The 25,894-nt window shown below is 48.1% G+C and overlaps 1 protein-coding gene across 1 annotated transcript; it reads left to right on the plus strand.

Moving 5' to 3' along the window:
* Positions 1-6,682: 6,682 nt before the first annotated feature.
* LOC139830191 (uncharacterized) lies at positions 6,683-25,585 on the plus strand. The gene is made up of 4 exons (XM_071818194.1): positions 6,683-6,711; positions 24,334-24,718; positions 24,828-25,192; positions 25,276-25,585. The coding sequence occupies exons 1-4, from the start codon at positions 6,683-6,685 to the stop codon at positions 25,583-25,585; spliced, it is 1,089 nt and encodes a 362-aa protein (XP_071674295.1).
* The last annotated feature ends 309 nt before the right edge of the window (positions 25,586-25,894 follow it).

The raw sequence follows: 25,894 nt of genomic DNA on the forward strand, positions 1-25,894 counted from the left end.
ACCTTTCATTGTGAGCAAAGCTCTCCACAATGATGCCTATTACCTGATTGATGCACAGGAATGGAAAAAAGGAAAGGCGGACAGGTCCGGAGAGGAAACCAAGCGTCCGTGGAACGTAGCTCTGTTGCGTCCTTTCTACTCTTGAAGTTGTGGTGTAAGAAGTTCCTTTTTGTACCTTAATTGCTATGAATAAAAGATGTCGGGACCTCGAATGAATCTCGGGGACTGCCCCTACCTAAATTGCATGCAATATGTTTATTTTTTCAGTTTACCGGTTGCTTGTTGAACATTTTTTCTTTCCGGTTTAGTAACGTGCTAAACCTACCGGAGTCTTCGACTCTGCTACTGTCCGCAACCCGGCTTCATGGCAAGCAAGATAAACCGGTAGGAATTAAGCACGTGAACTGCGAAAAGAGAGAGTGCGAACGAACAATCCGGAAAAATTTAAATAACCCCGGTTGTACCGGTTTTTTGTGAAAATTTCGAGTTATTTCTAAGTTCAAGAAAGTGCTTGCTTGGTAAAAGAACTTTGTGCTCATACGCCAAAACGCCCAGAGAAGGTAGGCAGAGCCAAGGCAAAAGAGCCAAGTGTGCATCGGACTGGTGGATGCGGAAACAATTCCAGAATCTTTGCAGTGCAAGATAAAAGCAACACAACGAGCAAAATGCTAAGATAATAGACAAACATAAGTTAATAGGCTACCGGTATAACATACCGGCATAGATTGTTGTGGCACAACCAAAAGAACGGCTGAGTTTTATATTACATCATAAACCCCGGCATACCGGGATCGAATTTAATGAACGTTGTTTTGAGTCAAGCAGGACACAACCAAGCAGGACACAGCAAACACATTCAAGCAGCAGGAGCTTCGGGAGGAACATTACCGGCATCAGGGCCTTCCGGAGGCGCATCTTCTCCGGCATCCTCATCCTCGTCTTCCTCTTCTTCTTCGTCGCTGAGGTAGTCTTTGACGTCGGGAGGAGGGGGGTGAAGGTGCGGACCGGGGCATACTCTGCGATCCGGTAGGCTCGATCCTGCCGCTTCGCGGTGAGGACCGGATCCATATCGGTTGGAGCATTTTCGCGCACGCCAAGGAGGGCGTCCAGGTCCAAGTCCACGTACCAGGAGCAGGCGACGCGTAGCGCCGCATCTGCTCCGGCACGGGCCGCTGAGCATTGCCACTCCCGGATCCTCCGGCCGGCACCTTTGAGGCGATCGGAGGTGAGCGACAAGTTAGCCGGCACCTCCTCCTCAGGCCAAAGCACCTTGAAGAGCTGGATCGCCACTTCAGGAATGTCGGCAAGGTTCCGGTCCACCGCGCGCATGTGGGAGACCCGGGCAGACAATGCGACCAGGTGGTCATAAGGGTCCCAGGGCGCATCCAGATTCTTGTACGCTTGCGCGATCCGGCGCTCTGCTACCTTCTTCAGCGCATACGCCTGCGAGTCCGGAAAGAGCCCTACAAGACAAAAGAAAAAGATAAGTACATGCTATCGGAAGAGATAAGCTTATAAGCAAAACCGGAAAAGAAAGAAGACAACTTACTAAGGGCAAGCGCGTCGGTCTGCATGACCAGTTGGTCATACTCCTTCTGCTCTCCCTCCAAGCGCGCGGCCTGATCCTCGGCTGCTTTCCGCGCCTTGGCTCCCTCCTCTAGCTCTGCCCGCAGCACCACGGTGGAGTTGTTGGCATCCTCCAGAGCTTCGTTTAGCTTAGCCTCAGCGGCGACTTGGGCGGCCTTCATCGCCTCATTGTGCTTGAGCCCGAGCTGGATCAGCTGGTCCTTCAGCTCCTTGGAGTAAGTCTCCTGGGCGTCCAGAGCCTCGCGGTGCTCCCGGATGAGCTGCTCTTTTTCACCTAGAGCCCGGAAGGAAAGCGTTAACAAGATTGCAGCTGGTAAAATGAAGAAGATACAAGTTAACTGGAAAAGAAGGAGCAGTACCTTGGAGTGCGGCGAGCTGAATCTTGAGGGCTTCGATGGAAGCTTCCGGGATAGCTGTTAAGCAGAAAGTTATAAGTACTAAGAAAGGAAACCTTCCGGTAAGAAGATGCCGGAGGCACAGAAGCTCACCTTGGCACTTGCTGTGCGCTTTAGCGAGGTCCCGGTGCTCCCAGAGAAGCTCCTCAAAGAGGTGCTTCCGGGCGTCGGCCGTGCTCTGTTCAAGAAAGAGTGTTAACTGAGTTTCGCGCTAAGAGCTATGTTCTTAACCCGAAACTCGGGGACTGGCTATGCCGGTTTTTTCAGTTTCTACCTAAGTTTCGCGCTAAGAGCTTTGTTCTTAACCTGAAGCTCGGGGACTGGCTATGCCGGTTTTTTGAGTTTCTACCTAAGTTTCGCGCTAAGAGCTTTGTTCTTAACCCGAAACTCGGGGACTGGCTATGCCGGTTTTTCGAGTTTTTACCTAAGTTTCGCGCTAAGAGCTATGCTCTCAACACGAAACTCGTGGACTGGGAAGATAGACAAGATCCGGAAAGAATGAGACCGGCATGAATTGAAAAATTGAAAAGAGTTTGGTGAAACTTACCACCATGTTGTTGGTGGCATCATGCCACGCGTTGTCCAGCTCCTTCACTGCGCACCGTAGCCGCATGAAGTGCTCCTCCGAGCACCGAGGGCCAGCGGGGTCAGGCGCCGGAAGCCGGTCCTTCCCCAGGCCGCGCGTAGCTGCGGACACATCCGCAGCATTCCACTTCTCAGCGTATGATAGCAGGTGGCCCAGCTCGCGACCTTCGCGCTTAAACTCGGTTATCCGGCCAAGCAGGCCGGTGGCCATCTCACCAGCTGCGACAGCGGCGCGGCCGGCGTGCAGCGTCAACTGATGTGGGTCAGGCGAAGCAGTGCCGGAAGCTGTGGCCTTCCCCTTGGAAGCCTCCGGCTTGAGGAACTTGGTGATCTTGACGGTTTCTGGCGGCGGCGTTGGAGCGGCCCCGCTTAGCTCGACGTTCGGGGCTTCTGGCAGCGGCACGGTCGAGGTCTTGGGAGGCGATGGTACGCCCTGCCCCAAGGTAGAGCTTGCCGGCGCGGAAGAGTCCGGCGCGGCCTTGGAGGGGGAAGAGTGCGAGCTCTTCTTCTTTCTTTCTTTTCGGGACGGGAGGAACCAGAGGTTCCGCCCGCCCGGCAGCTTCTGCATCGGCGCCGATGTTGCTAGCGCCGGTATCTTGTTTTTCTGGAGGGGAGATGAGGTCCTCCTCCGCGCGGTGTTCAGGAGGTGTAGGGGCCGCGCACCCCGCAATTGAGGTTCCTCCCAGAGGGGAGGCAGAAGGGTTGCCGGTACCAGGTGGTACCGGGCTAGACTGAGGAGGAGGAGTTGAGGCCCTTGCGGTTCCCTCGGAGCTTTCCGGCTTCGTGCCGTTGGCGCTCTTGGAGAGCTTAAGCGCAGGGCTGTACAAGAAAAAGAAAAAAGATCGGAAAAAGCAACCCAAAGGAAGAGTTTGAAAAACAAAGCAAACAGAGGAACAAAAGCTTACCCAGAAGAGACCGACATCGTTTTCCCCTTGTAGCGCCTCCTGCCTGCTTCTTTCCTCGCAAAGACTTCCGTCCGGAAGCGTTTGGCGGGAGGAGCTTGGCTTGAGCCGGCATCAGGTACCGGGGCCTTGTTCTTCTGGCCCTGGGGAACGAGCTTCTCCAGAAACTCGTGGCCGGCCTCGGCCTGCAAAGGGACTGCATGCTCATGAACCTGCGGTTGGGTGCTAGCTGAGGAAGCATCTACAGAGGAGCAATAACAGTAAAGCATGAGAAACCAGAAAAGAAAGCTACCTCAAGCACAGTGAGATCGTCGCTGGAACCGGGAACTTCAGACGAGAAGTTACCGGGGCACGAGGTGTGGGTCCGGCCCATCTTGAGGTCAGTCCAGTGGATGTAAGGATCTGGGTCCACCTAGTCCAGAGGGCGCTTCCGGCAAGGGCCTCGCCGCTCCGCTTCGATGCGAGGGAAGCGGTCTTTGGCCTAAAAACAAATGAAAAGTCAGTTAGCCACAACGTAAAAGTTACCGGTACAACAACCCGGGTTGCACAATCCCTTACTTCTTTGGTTGGAGGGTTGGTGGAGCTAAGAGGCAGGAAGCCCCACTCCCAGTCATCCGGCATGGCAGTCTGGCAGATCTGCTTAGCCTTGAGGACTATGTCCTCCTTGCTTAGAGGGAGGCCGGTGATCTTGGTAGGATCGCCAGGACCGTACATCTCGCTTATCTTATGAGCCCGGCGCTTAAGAGGAAGCACCCGGCGTGAGATGAAGGTGCGGATGATGTCGTCAGAGCAGATGTTTGTCTCTTTCCTTAGCTTCTCCATGAAGCGTACTACCCGGTTCGTTTCAATGTGATCCGTCCCAGGAAAGTAGCCCCAGTTGACCTTTCTGGGCGGCGCCGGATTAAAGGCCGGCAGATTGATGAGATCTGGGGCGCCGTTGTGCTTCACGTAGAAGAAGGTCCCTTGCCATAACCGGCATGACTCGAGACCAGAGAATTTAAAGAAGGGGCTCCCTTGGTGGGAGCCGATGATACAAGACCCGCATTGTACGGGGGGTTTGGGCTTAGGAATGTCCTTGCCCTGAACGGAGTTAATCCGAAGAGAGAAGAAGCGAGCAAAAGTCTCGCGAGTGGGACGGATGCCGATGTAGCCCTCCATGAAGGTGGCATAACAAGAAAGGTAAAAAACGGCATTGTCGGGAAGGTGGTGAGGCTGGAGTTGGTAAAAATCCAGGATTTGGCGGAAGAAATCAGAAGCAGGAAGGCCGAAGCCGCGCTCGAAGTGAGCAAGAAACACAACGAACTCACCGGGTTCGGGTACCGGTTCGATCTCGTCGCGGGGAAGCCGGCAGGATACTCCTTCCGGTATCCTTCTAGACCGGTAGAGCCAGTCGATCTCGTGTTGCTTGACATCGGAGCCTTTCCAGGCTCCGCGTGTGATACCGGATAGATCTACTCCGGGGGCTTGGCCAGAGCTGCCGGCCTCTTGATCTTTGCCGGTGTCGGTTTCCATCCGGGCAAGATCAGCGGATAGCCCGTCGGAAGCTTCGCTCTGTTGGCTACTAGAGGACGACATGGAAAGAGACTCTTCGCTAGACATACGAATCTACCCGGAAAAACAGATTTCCCAAGATCTACCCTTGCGCGAAGATCTACGAGTAAGTGAAAAAGCAAAAGAAAGTAGGAAGTAAATATCCTACCGGCCCAAGATCTGAAAAGCAAAGAAGAGAGAAGTAAGCACGAATCGAGCCTAACCTGAGGCAGCGGAGATGCTGAGGGAGAAGGTCGCCGGTGGGGTGGCGAGCTCGTAGTTGCTGAGGAAGGCCGGCGACGAGGAAGCGGAGAAGAGGTCGTCGGAGCACGAACGGTGCGACCACAGCAGGTGCACTGCAATGAATCTCCGCGCAGCGAAGCTTGGCGAGGCTCGGCGGAGCAGCGGCGGAAGTTCACCGGGCGGCGGAGTCCTAGCGATGAACGGAAACGGCGAGGGCGCAAGAGGGCTAGGAGCTCTGTGCGCGCGAGAGAGTTGAGAATGCGAAGAAAGGAGAAAGAAGGAGCAGTTTCCCCTTATATAGGAAGAAGAGATAGTGGGCTGGAAACCGCTGGGCCGCGGCGGTTCGCTTCGTGGACCGCCACGTGGCGCAAGGATACACGCGCGGAAAATAGATTGCCACAGGAAAGCCGCACGGATCCGGAACGGAAGCAGGGATCCGGTGTGGCGCCATAAGTGCTGGCGCAGAAGCCGAAGGGAAGTGACCCCTGACACTGGCGCTTCAGGTACAGTGCGTATGTCACTGACAGGCACTGTACCCGAGAAATTCTCGACTTCGCCGAGGAGAGATTTAATGTCTAAGATACCGGAGAATAAGATACCGGAAAATACCTTGCAGAGATAGAAAAGACGTGAGTCCGGCAAAGATGCCGGGATCTAAACTGACCACCGGAAAGATTAAACCGGTACCTTAAGATATGGGAACCTGGCATGGTCTGTTGGATAAAATCCACCGGACTATACTAGCTTCTGGGACTAATGTTGGGGGGATGACCCCCGGTATGCCAAAGCCATGCCAAACCGGATGGTTTGAGCCATCAAGATACCGGTTTAATGTTTATACCGGAGCACAAAGTTAAGTGTTTGGCTAAGTAAAGCTAAGCCGGTATCCCTAAGAGGGGTATACCGGAACCAAGTAAAGAAGACATCGGGCTACCGGTAAGAAGTGCCCTGTAGCACGTCGGCAAGACTGGTCAAAGATCCTCTTCAGAGCTAGAGGACAAAGATGAGCTAAGCAAAGTAGCTTTAAACGAAGCCCTGGCGCCAAAGAGGAAGATGACGCTGAAAGAAGCCGGAGGACGTCAGCCTCCCTGATTAAAGAAGACCCCAGCGTCACTTATGATTAAAACTAGATGATACAGCGGGAACTTTAGTTACTAATATAGAATTTGAAAATATACCGATGCCAAAAAAGGAAAATAAGCTAATCGCGGGAGGGAAGAAATACATTATTGAGTCAATAATAGGATGTAGAGTGCTTTGTCTTTGTAAACACAAAATCATATAGCCCTTTTTGCAGTATATAGACAGAAAATACCGTATACCTAAAAGAATAAATATAATAAATAAAATTAGGAAGTTTTAATAAATTGGAGGTTAAGAATATTTGCACGAAGTACATCATTGAACTCGACCCATTCCCAATACATACATAGTGCAGACATGGCCAAATTTGTGAGAAACTATAAAATGTAAGAATATCATAGACTCGATTGATCGATGCACAACAACCAAAATGCAAGATTAATTGATGTGTATTATAGCTACTAACTTAACTGTGGCCACTGTTGTTCTCAACTTCAAGCTTAAATCTGAACCATGTAAGAAATGTCTAAAGTTGCTGACATTGGTTTTTTTAGATAAGTTATTCAATGCCTATTTTTTTGAGATTTTTTTGAGAAATGTCTAAAGTTGCTGATATTGTGACCGAGATTCTATGACGAAGGCGATTCATGAGCAAGTTAAATTAAGTGCTACTCAACGGCTCCCTTGTTGCTGATTTTGAGAATTCTAAGACGCCATCCCAGCTGAGCTCCATAAGAAACTTTCTCAGCAAATAAGATTCAGCGCTTTGAGGCCTAAAACCTGAACCAAGCAGTATCCTCTGATTGGTTTCCTTCAACAGAGCTTTTCTTGCGATTAATACAGACGCTGTACATATAAGAAATATTACTGATCGAAATATGAGCTGTAATGATGTTTTGTCCTCTCTAAAATCCAACCTGACTGAAACTAATATTGATCCTGGACAAACACAGCGTGAAACTAAAAGTAAAATCACAATACATATCACGTGTTTTAATTTGTAATAAGCATTGAGATATGAAGGGCAGGAAAAGATGCATACTTGAGACTTGGCATAAACAACTCACAAAAATAGAAATTGATCCTTAATAGCCATTGGGATTTTACTACTCTAATTTTTTTTTATCCGACATGAGATGGATCTGCAAGTAGGGAATCCCTAATTCGTATAAGCATAAATTCAAAATAAAATAAAGCACTTCAACAAAAATGAAAGCACAGACAGAAAGTAATCCTAAAGGTAAAATCAAAACTAAGTAAAGGGCGGATCATAAACTACAGTAGTACATAGATCTTCTTGCCGACAGAGTATCACAAAAGATGCATGCTTTTATTAGAATCTTCATGACACGTCTCTCCTTTGAATGTTCTTGCTAGATGGGAAGCTGCATGTCAAAGAATATGAATCAACAAAACCACAGAAAGCCTGACCGTGTGTAGAAATCGTCTACCACCATGACACAATCAAGCATTGATGATTCCTGAAAATGGAGCACCAAATAGGAGTATGAATTATGGGATTCTAGAGAAAGTGCAGAATACTGAGATAGCTTGTGGGTGCCGAGATAGGTGATCTGAGCAACAGCGCACAATTGTGCTAGGTATTTAAATCCAAACATGACTACGTTTCCTTCACCCATTACTTCTTCATTTACATGGCAGTAAAATGGACGACTGTTGAGATTTTTCTTCAGTTTCAAATTCTAGGCTGTGCGGTGGTTGAACCATGGAAGAAAAGCGGGAGGGATTAATAGTGTAGTGGAGAGGAGGCGAAGGGCGATGGACGTGAAGATGCAGCGGCCAGAGCATTAATCAGGTGCGATCACATTATTATGGCAGAAAAGAAACTGGAGCATTTGCCTACGGCTTGGATACCCATTGGTTTGTCAAACATTTTAGGGTGACGTGACTTCATAGAATTGCAAGAAAATGTTGTAGTGGGGGTTTACTATTTAGAGATAAAAGATAAACAGGGCAACGGTTGAACCATTTGCATACATAGGAAGACATAGACATTGCATGATGTGGTGGGACCGATGAGGTGGCATAGCCGCATGTTTAGAGAAATAGGTTAGTGGGGATGAACTTCTTAGTTATATAGGATAACTTTGTAAAGTAGTTTGTCTAGTCAAAGATGTCATTAGGGTTTGCTAGGGTTTTCTTCCCCTGTAAGCCACCCTCTCCCCTATATAAGGAGAGGGGGCACTGCCCTTTGCGGAGAGACGCGCGACTGACCATGTATGAATGTTAGACAGAAACTTGTAACCTCATGAGAACAATGAATAGAAGGATCTAGAGCAGAGTTCTTCCTTGTGTCTTTCTTCTTCTACCTCTAGTTCTTGAGGAAAGCACCCGGAAGTTCATCCCATCTAATCCAAAACCCTCACCTGAATCCTCTAGCGTCCATCCGGCCCCAACTTAAGCCATCCCATGGCATCTGCTCGTTCACCACGACGACACTTACATATCTTTTTCGTGGGCTAATTTGTGTGTGGAAATAGCATGGGCCCATTTTGAGTACTTCCCCCATTTTTTATACAAGTTCATTATCTCATTTTTTAGATACCAAGTTAACTACTAATAAATATCATGATTAACAGTTTGATAAAACCTCTTTTGTTGTGGTTAATTACTTATATTGCATGTCGGGGGGAAGACCCCGGGTAGGGCAATGGACGCGGAGCAGCCGGCAGGCGACTGGCCGGCTCGCGGCAAAGGCCGGCTGAGGAGCAGCCGGCTGGAGCCGTGGCCGGCTGGTCCGGAAGCCGGCTGGCTCTAAGTCCTAGTCGGCCTGGCCGCAGCCGACTCCGTTGTGGCTGGGCCGGCTTCTACAAGCCATATCCGACTGGGGTTTATACCTCAGACCGACTCGAGGCTGGCGAGTCTTGCGCTGGAAGGAACTGGGTAGGTGGTCCGGGTTCGCAGGTCCACGCTGACCTCATCTCCCGTAAATCGCGGGGCACTGTGGAGTAATAGTGCCACGCGCCGGACATGCCATCATGGCGTACGTCGATCCGTACCGGCTACAGGGCATGATGGCGACAGAGACGCTTCCTCTCCATACCGCTGACTCAGATAGCCGGATGGGACAGGCCATGATTCCTCAACGGCTACTGACGTCAACGCCTCAGGAAGGAGCGGAAGCCGGAGCCGGCCAAGCCGGCCAGTAGACTATAGGGTCTTTTATGTAAAGTGTCGGCGCCTATATAAGCCGCACCACCCCCTCTCGTGCAGGGTGTAGGATAACGTTGCATAGAAAACAAAAAATTTCCTACCGCGAACACGCAATCCAAGCCAAGATGCAATCTAGAAGAAGGTAGCAACGAGGGGATTATCGAGTCTCACCCTTGAAGAGATTCCAAAGCCTACAAGATGAGGCTCTTGTTGCTGCGGTAGACGTTCACTTGCCGCTTGCAAAAGCGCGTAGAAGATCTTGATCACCGGCGCCACGAACGGGCAGCACCTCCGTACTCGGTCACACATTCGGTTGTTGATGAAGACGACGTCCACCTCCCCATTCCAGCGGGCAGCGGAAGTAGTAGCTCCTCTTGAATCCGACAGCACGACGGCGTGGTGTCGGTGGCGGTGGAGAATCCCGGTGGAGCTTCGCTAAGCGTGCGGGAGCTATAGAGGAGAGAGGGGGCGGCTAGGGTTTGGGAGGGGGGCGCCGGCCATCTAGTGGTGCGGCCACCTTGTGGTGCTTGGGGTGGCCGGCCCCCTCCCCTTGGCCCTCATTATATAGGTGGAACACCCAAGAGTTGGTCTACAAGTCTTCGAATAAGACCCCAAACCAAAACCTTCCATAACTCATGAAACCTACCCAAGCTAGGACTCCCACTAGAGGTGGGAGTTCCACCTTCCTTGGGAGGGGGTGGCCGGCCCCCTTTGGGGAGTCCACTTGGGACTCCTCCCCCTTAGGGTTGGCCGGCCATGGGAGGTGGAGTCCCACCGGGACTCCGCCTTCCTTGGTGGTTTCTTCCGGACTTTTCTAGAACCTTCTAGAACCTTCCATAGAACCTTCCGCATCATTTTAAATCACATAAAATGACATCCTATATATGAATCTTATTCTCCGGACCATTCCGGAACTCCTCGTGATGTCCGGGATCTCATCCGGGACTCCGAACAAATATTCGAACTCCATTCCATATTCAAGTTCTACCATTTCAACATCCAACTTTAAGTGTGTCACCCTACGGTTCGTGAACTATGCGGACATGGTTGAGTACTCACTCCGACCAATAACCAATAGCGGGATCTGGAGATCCATAATGGCTCCCACATATTCAACGATGACTTTAGTGATCGAATGAACCATTCACATGCGATACCAATTCCCTTTGTCACGCGATATTTTACTTGTCCGAGGTTTGATCTTCGGTATCACTCTATACCTTGTTCAACCTCGTCTCCTGACAAGTACTCTTTACTCGTACCGTGGTATGTGGTCTCTTATGAACTTATTCATATGCTTGCAAGACATTAGACGACATTCCACCGAGAGGGCCCAGAGTATATCTATCCGTCATCGGGATGGACAAATCCCATTGTTGATCCATATGCCTCAACTCATACTTTCCGGATACTTAATCCCACCTTTATAACCACCCATTTACGCAGTGGCGTTTGGTGTAATCAAAGTATCTTTACGGTATAAGTGATTTACATGATCTCATGGTCATAAGGACTAGGTAACTATGTATCGAAAGCTTATAGCAAATAACTTAATGACGAGATCTTATGCTACGCTTAATTGGGTGTGTCCATTACATCATTCATACAATGATATAACCTTGTTATTAATAACATCCAATGTTCATGATTATGAAACTAATCACCCATTAATCAACAAGCTAGTTTAAGAGGCATACTAGGGACTCTTTGTTTGTCTACATATCACACATGTACTAATGTTTCGGTTAATACAATTATAGCATGATATATAAACATTTATCATAAACATAAAGATATAAATAATAACCACTTTATTATTGCCTCTAGGGCATATCTCCTTCAGTCTCCCACTTGCACTAGAGTCAATAATCTAGTTTACATTTGTAAAGATATAACACCTTGGCCTTCCGGTGCTTTATCATGTTTTGCTCACGGGAGAGGTTTTAGTCAACGGATCTGACATGCTCAGAACCGTATGTATTTTGTAATTCATTTGCGTCTCAACGCATCACTCATTTCCAAATGAGTTGGCATTAAATATGTTTGGTCTTCTGGTGGAACCTTAATTCCGCGGTCTGAAATATGTCACTAATATTGTCACACACAATATAGCTTCAAAGTTCTGACTCTGTCGGAACTACACCAAGTTCTCAAAGAACCTCTTGACTTAACATCCTTTGCCATTGTCAAAACAATGACATACTCTGCCTTCTTTTGTAGAATCCGTCACAATATTTTAGAACTCTTCTAAATCTAGCATAGACAACTTCTAGCTCATTGTGCTACCTTTCAAACAACACTTAGTCTAATTTGAGATTGAAATTTTATTTTCATATGTGACAAAACAAATATCGGTGCAACATCTTACATCAATTTGTTTGTCATTTCTCCATACAAAACTATATATATATCCTTGGTTCTTCTTAAGTACTCAAGAATTTTCTTACTGTTTTTCAATGATCATCACATGAATCATTTTGGTACATGCTCATGACACTTTTAAGAGCACAGGACATCTGATTGTGTACATATTATCCGTGATCTATAATCACTCATGTGTTTTTACTCATTGAGTGTCAGATACACTCAAGTCTTGTTAAAACTTCACATGACAAGAACATTTTCTTAATATTTCTATATTGAACTATTTCAATATCCATTCTATGTACTTTGACTTAAACTTATTTTGTGTTTCAATCTATCTTCATAGATTTTGACACTAGATATGTTTCAGTCCATATCCTTTCATTGAAGTTAATTTCTCAATGAAACCTTTTTAATCAAGTATATAATTACATCATTTATAACCAACTATATGTCATCTACATAAAGTATTATAAATATGTCTCAGCGCTCCCACTTAATTTCTTGCAAATGCAAGTCTCTTCATCGTCTCTGATGAAATCAAAAACTCTTTGACTATTTCATCTGGTGAAGATTCCAACTCCATGATACTTACTTCATCCGATTGAAGTTTGTATACCTATCTAGTATTCTACGGACTAGCAAAACTTTTGGTTGTATCTTGTATACACCTTTAATACACACTTCTTATAAGCAATGTATTTTGCCATCCTACTAGCATATCTCATAAAAGAAATATGTAGTGATTACTAGAATAATCCACATAGACTATAAGCATTGCTACGGAAGATCTAAGCTTATCGTAGTCAACTCTTTGAACTTTGTCGTAAACAACTTTTCAACAAGTCAAGCTTTCATCAATTTTTATAGATCCATTTACTTTCAAAAAGTATTCATCTATCTTGGATTTCATGGTGTATAGCCATTTTAACGGAGTCAGGGCCCATCATAACTTCTTTGTTTGTAGTTGGTTTATCATTGTTCAAAATCAATCCTTTGTCCACAAATCATTTATTTGATCACAAAGTAAACCATACCTACAAGGTTCAATATGTACTTCGATCTTCATGGCTAAAACACTTTGTAGTCATGGGAGCCATGATTGTTGTGGCCGCTTCCGGAACCAATTTCTGATGCTGCGCTACTCTGATCATTATGCTCAGGTTCATAAACCTTATCAAGTTCTATTGTCCTCCCACTCAAAAACTTCGCTAGAAAACAATTTCTTGGAAATAAGCAAGTAACATTAACAAACACTTTTGTCTTTTACTTCATAGTGGAAAGAATTCCCAATCAATTCTTTGGGATATCCAACAAAGAGATTTATCCGATTTCGGTTGTAAACTTTTTAAACCAAAATTTAAAGAAAGGACTATTAGGGTTTATACCCATGCCATAACTCGTATGGTGTCATTTCTACGGATCACGATGATGCTCTTATTTAGTGTAAAAGCGGTAGTCTCTAAAGCATAATCCACAAAAATATAATGGCATCAACATTTTATCTCATCATTAATCCAACAAGGTTTGGATACATCTTTTGGATACTTCATCATCACTATGATACTCCAAGAAACGTGAGTTGTAGAACAACTTCATAACTCTCTTTAGATGTTCGCTAAAACTCGTAATTCAAATATTTCCACCATGATCCAATCATAGATATTTGACTTTTCTATTACGATGATTTCCACTTCATGTTGAATTTATTTGAATCTATTCAAATGTTTCAAACTTCTTCCTTATCGAATATATCCACATATATATATTCAATTCATTGTTTGAAGTTTTCATGAAGTAGAAGAATCTCCCGCACACAACTATGCCCAGTGAACCATATACATCATCATGTATGTTTCCACTAAGTTAGTTGTACGTTCAAATCTTGCCCTATGAACGGTATTTCAGTCATTCCTTTTAGAAGAAATTTGCAAGCGCCAAATGATTCATAAATCAAATGACTCCAAAAATCCATTTGCATGGAGTTCCTTCATGCGTTCCTTTCTAACATGACCTAAATGGCGGTTCCACAAATAAGTGGAATTCAAATCATTTGCCTTATGGCATTTTAGCGTCAGTGTTATGTATGTGTGTTTCACCATTAAGATTTATAATAACTCATCCATCGTACATGGAGTAATGTCATAATTTGAACAACTCATTGTTTTCATTTGACCAGAGCAAAATAACAATTATTAAGTTCTTTATTATAAATTCTAAGGGCTAGATAAAATGCTAACGACGAACATAATAACACTTTATTTTGTTCCAGACGTGCATCCTTATCATATTCCTTGTCAGTCACTTAGGCCATTGTATTCTTGTATTGCGTTGTTTTGTATGACACTTCATACCAACCAATATAGTACTAATACCCAAGAATTTCATAGTGTGACTTAACTAGGAATACAACCATAACATGTATATCATTTATATACACCTGAGCTAGACTTTCTAGTCTTTTCTTTTCTTTTTGCCAAAATATCTTTTGCAGTTTCTCTTTTAGCTTTCCTCATTATTCATAAAAACAATTCAACATCAATAAATTCTAGGTTTGTTGGTCAAATACCAATAACCTTGAGGTTCTTACTTTGAAGTTGATCATCATATGACAAGTGTTTCAGATTTCACTATTAGTAACTTTGTAATATGATGAACAATTTCACTCATAATCATGACGACTTTTCGAGACCATGTCTGTACATGCTAGGCTCGTAAAGTTTTAACCTTAGTATTTGTATGTGCAAATCTAACTTGCATCCGTTGTATGCACACGTAGAATCTATCACACCCGATCATCACGTGATGCTTCGAAACGACGAGTCTTACCAACGGTGCATACTAAGGATGATTACTTCATGGATATGCGAATATCGTTAGTGCCCCAATGGTTGGAGGATTGGGATACCTTGCGTCTTCAACCTTCGTACATTCCCATAAAACTTATGAGTTTATGTAGTCTCACCAAATTATATTCTATCATCTTGCAATAAGGTCTTAGATATCACATATATCTCATACCTTGATTATTTCTGAAAACTAAATTTTCAGCTCCTTACTTTTCAAACAGATTTGAACTTCAAGTTTCACGGAGACAAGATAACTTTAGGTACTAATTGAAACCATAGCTCTTTGAATCAACAATGTGAGGTTTACTAAAAGTTTGCAATAGAACTTAATCATTTCTTGATTCATTAACAATACGGCACCAGTCCGTAAAGTTATTTGTCAGATTTAACAGTATTTCTATCTCAATTACAAGACTAACGCATAGTAGTAAACGGATGCCAATTCTACAAATTAATTCAAAATACTACTCAGACTATGTTTATGATAATTAGTTCATGTTTTAATCTAATTACTAATGAACTCCCACTTAATACAACATCCCTCATAGTTGTTAAGTGGTACACGATCCAAATCCACTACACCAAACCGATCATCACGTGAGATGATGTAGCTTCAATGGTGAACATCAACATGTTGATCATATCATCCATATGACTCGTGTTCAACCTTTCGGTTTCCGTTGTCCCGAGGCCATGTCTGTACATGCTAGGCTCGTCAAGCAAACCCAAGTATTCCGCGTGTGCAACATGGCTTACACCCGTTGTATGTTGAGTTTATCACATCCGATCATCACGAGATGCTTCAAAACGTCAAACTATATCAACGGTGCATACGAGGGGAGAACACTTTATTATCTTGATATTAAAGTGAGGGATCATCTTATAATGCTACCGTCGCGTTCTAAGCAAAATAAGATGCATAAAGGATTAACATCACATGCAGTTCATATGTGATATGATATGGCCCTTTTGTCTTTGCGCCTTTGATCTTCATCTCCAAAGCACGGACATGATCTCCATCATCAACGGGCATGATCTCCATCATTGTCAGCGTAGCGTCAAGGTTCATGGCGCCGTCTTCATGGTTGTTCACCTCATGTAGCAACTATTACAACTACTTTGAAATACTACTCAACATGAAATTTAAAGACAACTATAAGGCTCCTGCCGGTTGCCACAATACAATAATGATCATCTCATACATATTCATCATCACATTATGGCCATATCACATCACCAAACCCTGCAAAAACAAGTTAGACGTCTCTAATTTGGTTTGCATATTTTACGTGGTTTAGGGTTTTCGAGAGAGATCTAATCTACCTACGAACATGAACCACAATGGTGATACTAATGTTGTCAATAGAAGAGTAAATTGAATCTTCACTATAGTAGGAGAGACAGATACCCGCAAAGCCTCTTATGCAATACAAGTTGCATGTCGAACGAGGAACAAGTCTCATGAACGCGGTCATGTAAAGTTAGTCCGGGCCGCTTCATCCCACTATGCCACAAAGATGCAAAGTACTCAAACTAAAGACAACAAGAGCATCAACGCCCACAAAACCATTGTGTTCTACTCGTGCAACCATCTATGCATAGACACAGCTCTGATACCACTGTAGGATAACGTTGCATAGAAAACAAAAAATTTCCTACCGCGAACACGCAATCCAAGCCAAGATGCAATCTAGAAGAAGGTAGCAATGAGGGGATTATCGAGTCTCACCCTTGAAGAGATTCCAAAGCCTACAAGATGAGGCTCTTGTTGCTGCGGTAGACGTTCACTTGCCGCTTGCAAAAGCGCGTAGAAGATCTTGATCACCGGCGCCACGAACGGGCAGCACCTCCGTACTCGGTCACACGTTCGGTTGTTGATGAAGACGACGTCCACCTCCCCATTCCAGCGGGCAGCGGAAGTAGTAGCTCCTCTTGAATCCGACAGCACGACGGCGTGGTGTCGGTGGCGGTGGAGAATCCCGGCGGAGCTTCGCTAAGCGTGCGGGAGCTATAGAGGAGAGAGGGGGTGGCTAGGGTTTGGGAGGGGGGCGCCGGCCATCTAGTGGTGCGGCCACCTTGTGGTGCTTGGGGTGGCCGGCCCCCTCCCCTTGGCCCTCATTATATAGGTGGAACACCCAAGAGTTGGTCTACAAGTCTTCGAATAAGACCCCAAACCAAAACCTTCCATAACTCATGAAACCTACCCAAGCTAGGACTCCCACTAGAGGTGGGAGTTCCACCTTCCTTGGGAGGGGGTGGCCGGCCCCCTTTGGGGAGTCCACTTGGGACTCCTCCCCCTTAGGGTTGGCCGGCCATGGGAGGTGTGTAGGATAACGTTGCATAGAAAACAAAAATTTTCCTACGGCGAACACGCAATCCAAGCCAAGATGCAATCTAGAAGACGGTAGCAACGAGGGGGTATCGAGTCTCACCCTTGAAGAGATTCCAAAGCCTACAAGATGAGGCTCTTGTTGCTGCGGTAGACGATCACTTGCCGCTTGCAAAAGCGCGTAGAAGATCTTGATCACGATCGGTTCCGGCGCCACGAACGGGCAGCACCTCCGTACTCGGTCACACGTTCGGTTGTTGATGAAGACGACGTCCACCTCCCCGTTCCAGCGGGCAGCGGAAGTAGTAGCTCCTCTTGAATCCGACAGCACGACGGCGTGGTGTCGGTGGCGGTGAAGAAATCAGGCGGAGCTTCGCTAAGCTACGCGGGAGATATGGAGGAGAGGGGGGCGGCTAGGGTTTGGGAGGGGGTGGCCGGCCACTTCAATGGGGCGGCCAGCTTGTGGTCTTTTGGGGTGGTCGGCCCCCTCCCTTGGCCCCTCATTATATAGGTGGATCCCCAAGTGTTGGTGTCCAAGTCTTCGAATAAGACCCGAACCAAAACCTTCCATAAGAGGGGAAACCTAGCCCAACTAGGACTCCCACCAAAAGGTGGGATTTCCACCTCCCATGTGGGGGGTGGCCGGCCCCCTATGGAGGAGTCCACTTGGGACTCCTCCCCATCTAGGGTTGGCCGGCCATGGAGGTGGAGTCCCATGTGGACTCCACCTTCCTTGGTGGTTTCTTCCGGACTTTTCTAGAACCTTCTAGAACCTTCCATAGAACCTTCCGCGACATTTTATTTCACATAAAATGACATCCTATATATGAATCTTATTCTCCGGACCATTCTGGAACTCCTCGTGATGTCCGGGATCTCATCCGGGACTCCGAACAAATATTCGAACTCCATTCCATATTCAAGTACTACCATTTCTACATCCAACTTTAAGTGTGTCACCCTACGGTTCGTGAACTATGCGGACATGGTTGAGTACTCACTCCGACCAATAACCAATAGCGGGATCTGAAGATCCATAATGGCTCCCACATATTCAACGATGACTTTAGTGATCGAATGAACCATTCAGATACATTACCAATTCCCTTTGTCTCGCGATATTTTACTTGTCCGAGGTTTGATCTTCGGTATCACTCTATACCTTGTTCAACCTCGTCTCCTGACAAGTACTCTTTACTCGTACCGTGGTATGTGGTCTCTTATGAACTCATTCATATGCTTGCAAGACATTAGACGACATTCCACCGAGAGGGCCTGAGTATATCTATCCGTCATCGGGATGGACAAATCCCACTGTTGATCCATATGCCTCAACTCATACTTTCCGGATACTTAATCCCACCTTTATAGCCACCCATTTACGCAGTGGTGTTTGGTGTAATCAAAGTACCTTTCCGGTATAAGTGATTTACATGATCTCATGGTCATAAGGACTAGGTAACTATGTATCGAAAGCTTATAGCAAATAACTTAATGACGAGATCTTATGCTACGCTTAATTGGGTGTGTCCATTACATCATTCATATAATGATATAACCTTGTTATTAATAACATCCAATGTTCATGATTATGAAACTAATCATCCATTAATCAACAAGCTAGTTTAAGAGGCATACTAGGGACTTCTTGTTTGTCTACATATCACACATGTACTAATGTTTCGGTTAATACAATTCTAGCATGATATATAAACATTTATCATAAACATAAAGATATAAATAATAACCACTTTATTATTGCCTCTAGGGCATATCTCCTTCAGTCTCCCACTTGCACTAGAGTCAATAATCTAGATTACATCGTAATATACCTAACACCCATGGCATTCTGGTGTTGGTCATGCTTTGCCCTAGGGAGAGCTTTAGTCAACGGATCTGCTACATTCAGATCAGTGTGTACTTTGCAAATCTTTACTTCTCCATCTTCGATGTACTCGCGAATCGAGTGGTAACGCAGCTTGATATGCTTCAGCCTCTTGTGTGACCTTGGCTCTTGTGCATTGGCGATGGCACCCATGTTATCACAGTAAATGATTAATGGGTCCAATGCACTAGGAACCACACCGAGCTCTACAATGAACCTCTTCATCCATACCGCTTCTGATGAAGCCTCTGAAGCCGCTATGTACTCTGATTCTGTTGAAGACTTCGCCACCGTGCACTGCTTCGAGCTTGCCCAGCTTACTGCAGCACCATTCAATATAAACACGTACCCAGATTGTGACTTAGAGTCATCAGGATCAGTGTTCCAACTTGCATCGGTGTAACCATTTACAACGAGCTCTTGGTCACCTCCATAACAAAGAAACATATCCTTAGTTCTTTTCAAGTACTTCAGGATATTCTTGACCGCTGTCCAGTGCTCCATTCCTGAATCACTTTGATATCTGCTAGTCAAACTAACAGCATGTGCTATATCCGGTCTAGTACATAGCATGGCATACATGATAGATCCTACTGCCGAAGCATAGGGGATATTACTCATCCTTTCTCTTTCTTCTGCCGTAGCCGGTCCTTGAGTCTTACTCAATACCTTGCCTGGTAACATAGGTAAGAACCCTTTCTTACTTTCGTCCATTCTAAACTTCTTTAGAATCTTGTCCAGATATGTACTCTGTGATAGCCCTATTAGGCGTCTTGATCTATCTCTATAATCTTGATGCCTAATATATACGATGCTTCACCAAGGTCTTTCATTGAAAAACTATTATTCAAATAACCCTTAACACTGCTTAATAGTTCTATATCATTCCCGATCAATAATATGTCATCTACATATAATATCAGGAATGCTACAGAGCTCCCACTCACTTTCTTGTAAATACAGGCCTCTCCATGACACTGTATAAACCCGAAGTCTTTGATCACCTTATCAAAGCATCGGTTCCAACTTCTTGATGCTTGCTTCAGTCCATAGATTGAACGCTGAAGTTTGCATACTTTGTCAGCATTATTAGGATCGACAAAACCTTTGGGTTGTACCATATACAACTCTTCCTCAATGTCTCCATTAAGGAACGCCGTTTTGACATCCATCTGCCAAATCTCATAATCGAAAAATGCAGCTATTGCTAACAAAATCCTCACAGATTTTAGCTTTGCTACGGGTGAGAAAGTCTCATCGTAGTCAACTCCTTGAATTTGTCGGAAACCCTTTGCGACAAGTCGAGCTTTATAGACAGTAATATTACCATCAACATCTGTTTTTCTCTTGAAGATCCATTTATTCTCGACAGCCTTTCGGCTATCAGGTAAGTCTACCAAAGTCCATACTTTGTTATCATACATGGATCCCATTTCGGATTTCATGGCTTCTTGCCATTTGTTGGAATCTGGGCTCATCATCGCTTCTTCATACGTCGCAGGGTCCTCATCATTGTTATCCACAATCATGACATTTAGACAAGGATCATACCAATCAGGAGTGGCACGTTCCCTTGTCGATCTGCGAGGTTCAGTAGTTTCCTCGTTCGAAGTTTCATGATCATTATCATTAGCTTCCTCTGTTGCTGGTGTAGGCGGTACAGGTACAATTTCCGGTACTGCGCTACTCTGATCAACGAGTATAGATTCATCAATCTCATCGAGTTCTACTTTTCTTCCAGTCACTTCTTTAGTGAGAAATTCTTTCTCAAGAAAGGTTCCGTTCTTAGCAACAAAGATTTTGCCTTCGGATCTGTGATAGAAAGTGTACCCTATAGTTTCCTTAGGGTATCCTATGAAGACGCATTTCTCCGCTTTGGGTACTAGCTTGTCCGGTTGTAACTTCTTTACATAGGCTTCGCAACCCCAAACTTTCAGGAACGACAGCTTAGGTTTCTTGTTAAACCATAATTCATACGGTGTCGTTTCTACGGATTTTGATGGTGCTCTATTTAAAGTGAATGCGGCTGTCTCTAATGCATAACTCCAAAAAGATAACGGCAAATCAGTAAGAGACATCATACTACGAACCATATCTAAGAGAGTTCGATTACGACGTTCGGACACACCGTTTCGTTGAGGTGTTCCCGGCGGTGTCAATTGTGAAAGTATTCCGCATTTCTTTAAATGCATGCCAAACTCATAACTCAGATATTCACCTCCACGATCAGATCGTAGAAATTTGATCTTCTTGTTACGTTGATTTTCTACTTCACTTTGAAATTCCTTAAACTTCTCGAAAGTTTCGGATTTATGTTTCATGAAATAGATATACCCATATCTACTCAGATCATCTGTGAAGGTTAGAACATAACGATAACCACCGCGCGATGCTACGCTCATTGGTCCACATACATCGGTATGTATGATTTCCAATAAGTCAGTAGCTCGCTCCATCATACCAGAAAATGGAGTCTTTGTCATTTTTCCCATTAGACATGCTTCGCATCTATCAAGTGACTCAAAGTCAAGTGATTCAAGTAATCCATCAGTATGGAGTTTCTTCATGCGTTTCACTCCAATATGACCAAGACGACAGTGCCACATATAAGTAGAATTATCATTCAATTTAATTCGCTTAGCATCAATGTTATGTATATGCGTATCACTACTATCGAGATCTAACAGAAATAAGCCATTCTTTTGTGGTGCTCGACCATAAAAGATATTATTCATAAAAATAGAACAACCATTATTCTCAGACTTGAATGAATAACCGTCTTGCATTAAACAAGATCCAGATATAATGTTCATGCTCAACGCGGGTACAAAATAACAATTATTTAGGCTTAAAACTAATCCCGAAGGTAGATGTAGAGGAAGTGTGCCGACAGCGATCACATCGACTTTGGATCCATTTCCAACGCGCATCATCACTTCATCTTTCAGTAAGTCTTCGTTTATTCTTTAGTTCCTGTTTCGAGTTACAGATATGAGCAACCGAACCAGTATCAAATACCCAGGTACTAGAACGAGAACCAGTGAGATAAACATCTATAACATGTATATCAGATATACCTTCTTTCTTTTTCTTGACAAGGCCGCTCTTCAGATCAGCCAGATACTTGGAGCAATTACGCTTCCAGTGTCCCTTCTCCTTGCAGTAATAGCACTCAGCATCAGGCTTAGGGCCGTTCTTAGTGTCGCGGTATCGTCACGGCATATGCCATAGGGTGGCTAATCGAAGTGGTTCCTGAGGGATCTCACGGCGGTATCCGGATGCGGGTATGGGCACGAGCGACACGGCGACGTACCCAGGTTCGAGGCCCTCCGATGGAGGTAAAACCTCTACTCCTGCTATGAGTGTATATGATGGTCACACAGTACAAGGTTGCTCCTTGAGCTGTGTCCGGCTGGCCCTGAGAGGCTAAGGGAGACGATGGTCTCTCTCACAGGGCAGCTCTGTAGGTAGGTGAAAGCAATAAATGATCGATCCTCTGCACGAGAGGGGGTAGTGCGGCTTATATAGGCACCGGCACTTTACACATAGGACCCTAGAGTCTACTGGCCGGCTTGGCCGGCTTCGGCTTCCGCTCCTTCCCGAGGCGGTGACGTCAGGAGTGGTTGAGCATCGTGGCCTGTCCCATCCGGCTGCCACGGTCAGCGGTATGGAGGAGGTGTCCCTGTCGCCGTCAGCCGCTGTAGCCTGTACGGATCGTCGTAAGCCCTGACGGCCTGTCCATCGCGCGGCACTATTTCTCCACAGTGCCCCGCGTTTTACGGAAGATGGAGTCAGCGTGGACTTTAGGAACCCGGATCACCAACCCGGTTCCTTCCAGTGCAAGACTCGCCAGCCTCGAGTCGGTCTGAGGTTCAAGCCCCAGTCGGATATGGCTTGTAGAAGCCGGCCCAGCTACAGCATTGGTGGCCGTAGCCAGGCCGACTAGGACCTAGAGCCAGCCGGCTTCCGGACCAGCCGGCCACGGCGCCAGCCGGCTGCACCTCAGCCGGCCTTTGCCGCGAGCCGGCCAGTGGCCAGCCGGTTGCTCCGCGTCCATTGCCCTACCCGGGGTCTTCCCCCCGACATTAGCCCCCGAAGCTGGCAAGGTCCTGCGCCCAGAAGGACCTAGGCAGGTTTTCCTGGCTTCTCGAGTATATTTGACGGCACTTGGAGGGGCCGACTGAGAATTTCCATTCAGCCGGCTGCGCCCTCATCCGGCTCGTTCCTGCCGGCTGCTTCTAGCCGGCCGCTTTTTACACTTGTGCAGTTTTTTGCTTTCTCGCAAGATCTGATGGCGCCTCCGCCTTGCTGATGAATTTTGGCTTGAGTGGAACTTTTGGTCCGGCTCCGGCTTGCGGCGCGCCGGAGCCTCCGCCGCCTCGGGTCCCGCGCCCGACTTGACGGGTCTGACGCCTGGCCCGGTGGTCGGTTTGTCTGGTCACATCAATGTTCCCCCGGATCCGGTGCGGTAGTGGGCGACGTGGTGTGGCCGTTTTCGGTAACCGTCGTGGACGTGGGAGGAGTTACGGCGCAGTTACGGCGCAGTAAATCCGGCGACGTGGGAGGAGTTACGGCCCACGACCGCCACTTGGAGGCCAACCGCCCGCGTCGGGTGGCTATAAATGCCGCGGGGGGGGCGCCCCGAGGCGGCCACTTGCCATTTCTTCTTCCTCGCGCTCTTGCCCCCATCGCTATCCTCTGCGCGCTCGAGCTCGCTGCTGCTCCGGCGAACATCTTCCGCTGGCGAACTCCGGCGGGCGAATCTCCACCGATCCGCCGCCGCCACCCCGCCAATCCGGCGCCACGGCGCCGCGCGTCTCGACGGCGCGTCCTCAGCCGCCGCTGCGCCGCCGCCGCGGTCGCAAGGTTCTTCCTCGCCGTTCAGCCTCTCCTGGTCATCTTCTTCCTCGACCTCGTCAATGGCGTCCCCAGCGGATCGTGGAGGGGCTCCTTCATCCAGGAGGACGACATCGAGCGCGTAGTACGCCTCCGGCGAGTCCCGCGGTCGGTCATCACGCGGGTGCCCGGCGAGGAGACGGAGCCCGAGCCGAGGAACGGCGAGCGCGTCGTCTTTGGCGCGCACCTCGACCGCGGGCTGGGTCTGCCGGCTTCGCCGTTCTTTCGGCAATTCCTCGACCACTTCGGCCTTCAGCCGCACCACCTGCCGGCCAACGCGTGCGTCCTCCTGAGCTGCTTCGTAGCGTTCATGGAGGCTTACGCCGGCTTGTGGCCCGACATCGACTTCTGGAGCCGGCTCTTCTTCTTGAAGGCGCAGACCAACGACGGTCGCCTGCGAGCCTGCGGCGCCGCCTCGATCTACACCCGGCCTGGTACGCCTTTCCCCAAGATCCCCACCGTCGACTCGGTGAAGAACAGGCAAATGTCATTCTTCTACGTGCGCAACGAGGGGAGCTCGTCGACCGGATCAACCTGCCGGAGTTCAATCCGGCTCCTCCGGGGCCGGCCGGATCAACTGGAGCCACAACGCCCGCTCGACGGACCAGAACGCCGAGGTGAACCTGCTCTGGGATCTCCTGGCGACAGCCACCGCAGGCGGGCTGACTGCCGAAGATCTTCTCTGCACCATCGCCGAGCGCCGGGTGCTGCCGCTCCAGATGCGCACCCACAAGATCGGGCACATGTCCGGCCGGTTCGATCCGAACCGGACGTCCAAGGCGCCGCTCACCAAGGCCCAGGTGGCCAGCCGGGTGAACCACATCACCAAGGCGAACTTGGCGGAGGACTGGAGCTACGGGCTGGCGCCCTGCGACAGGAACCATCCACCGGCGCGGGTAAGCTTCGAGTCTTTGCCATTTTCCGGCTTGCGGCTGCGAGGCCGACTTCTTTTTTCTTCTGCCGACTTCCGGCTTGTCATATGCTCATGCTTTTCTGTCTTTCTAGGTTTTTGAGCGCCAGAACGCCGAGGACGGCGACCTGGCGACGAAGAGGTGGACGCCGGATCTCGTCGATCCGGCTGACCAAGCCGGCGACCATGCCGGCGACGACGATCTGCCGCAGGCGCCTGATCTAGGCGGCCAGGGGGAGCACAATCCGCCCCCTTCACCAGAGCACCAGGAGGAGGAGGAGGAGCCGGCGACGTCCGGCACGGGGCCAATCCCCGCCGTGCCTCTGCGCTCGAGGCCGCCAAGCACCACGGCGACTTCGGCGCCCAAGGGCACGAAACGAGCCGGCTCCACCGCCGCCTTGGAGGCGAAGGCGAAGAAGCAGCGCCGGCAGCAGCCGAAGAAGGTCCCGGAGCAAGCCGGGTGAGTTCTCTTTCTCTTTTTCTTGTTTGATTCCTTTTCTTTCCTTACTTTTATGCTTATTATCTTTCTGTTTATCCGGCTAGGGCCCCTATCAAGTTTGCTCAGGGCGGCGGCTCCCGGCAAGCTCCACGCGTGGTGTCGCCGCTTCCGCGCCAGAGGAGGGAGCAGACGCCGCAACCTTCCTCGCGCGCACCTACGCCGCCGCCGCCTGCGACAGGGGCTTCTTCCTTTGCCGTGCCGCTGGCCTCCGCGCCAGATCGCGGCACGCGGGTCGAGCCAACGCGGCAGCCGACGCTGGACGACATGTTCCCGCGCCGGACGCCTCTTCGGCCGCCGGGGCCGGGCGGGGCATGCCGCCTTCAGCCGGGCCGGAGCCGGCGGGGCTGCTCCTAGGACCGGCGCGGCAGGGCCGCGCCGCTGCGGCCGGAGCCGGCAGCAGGCCCACCGTGGTGGAGTTGGACGAGAGTCCGGAGGGCGCCCTGTGCGCCGGAGACAGCTGGGCCGGCTGGGCCATCCGCTGCGCCCGGAGCGACGCCGCCGCCTCGGCCGACGAGGGACGAGCCAACCAGGCAGGAGCCGGCGAGGGACGAGCCGGCGCGCACGGAGGGCGCCGACTCGCACGCGCTGGTGAGGACGGAGGGCGCAGCGGGCCCGTCTGAGGGCCTTCATGTGGCCAAGGGTGCCCGGCTGGTGGCTGTGCCA

The sequence above is a fragment of the Lolium perenne genome, chromosome 4, assembly GCF_019359855.2.
Source record: "Lolium perenne isolate Kyuss_39 chromosome 4, Kyuss_2.0, whole genome shotgun sequence".
NCBI lineage: Eukaryota > Viridiplantae > Streptophyta > Magnoliopsida > Poales > Poaceae > Lolium > Lolium perenne.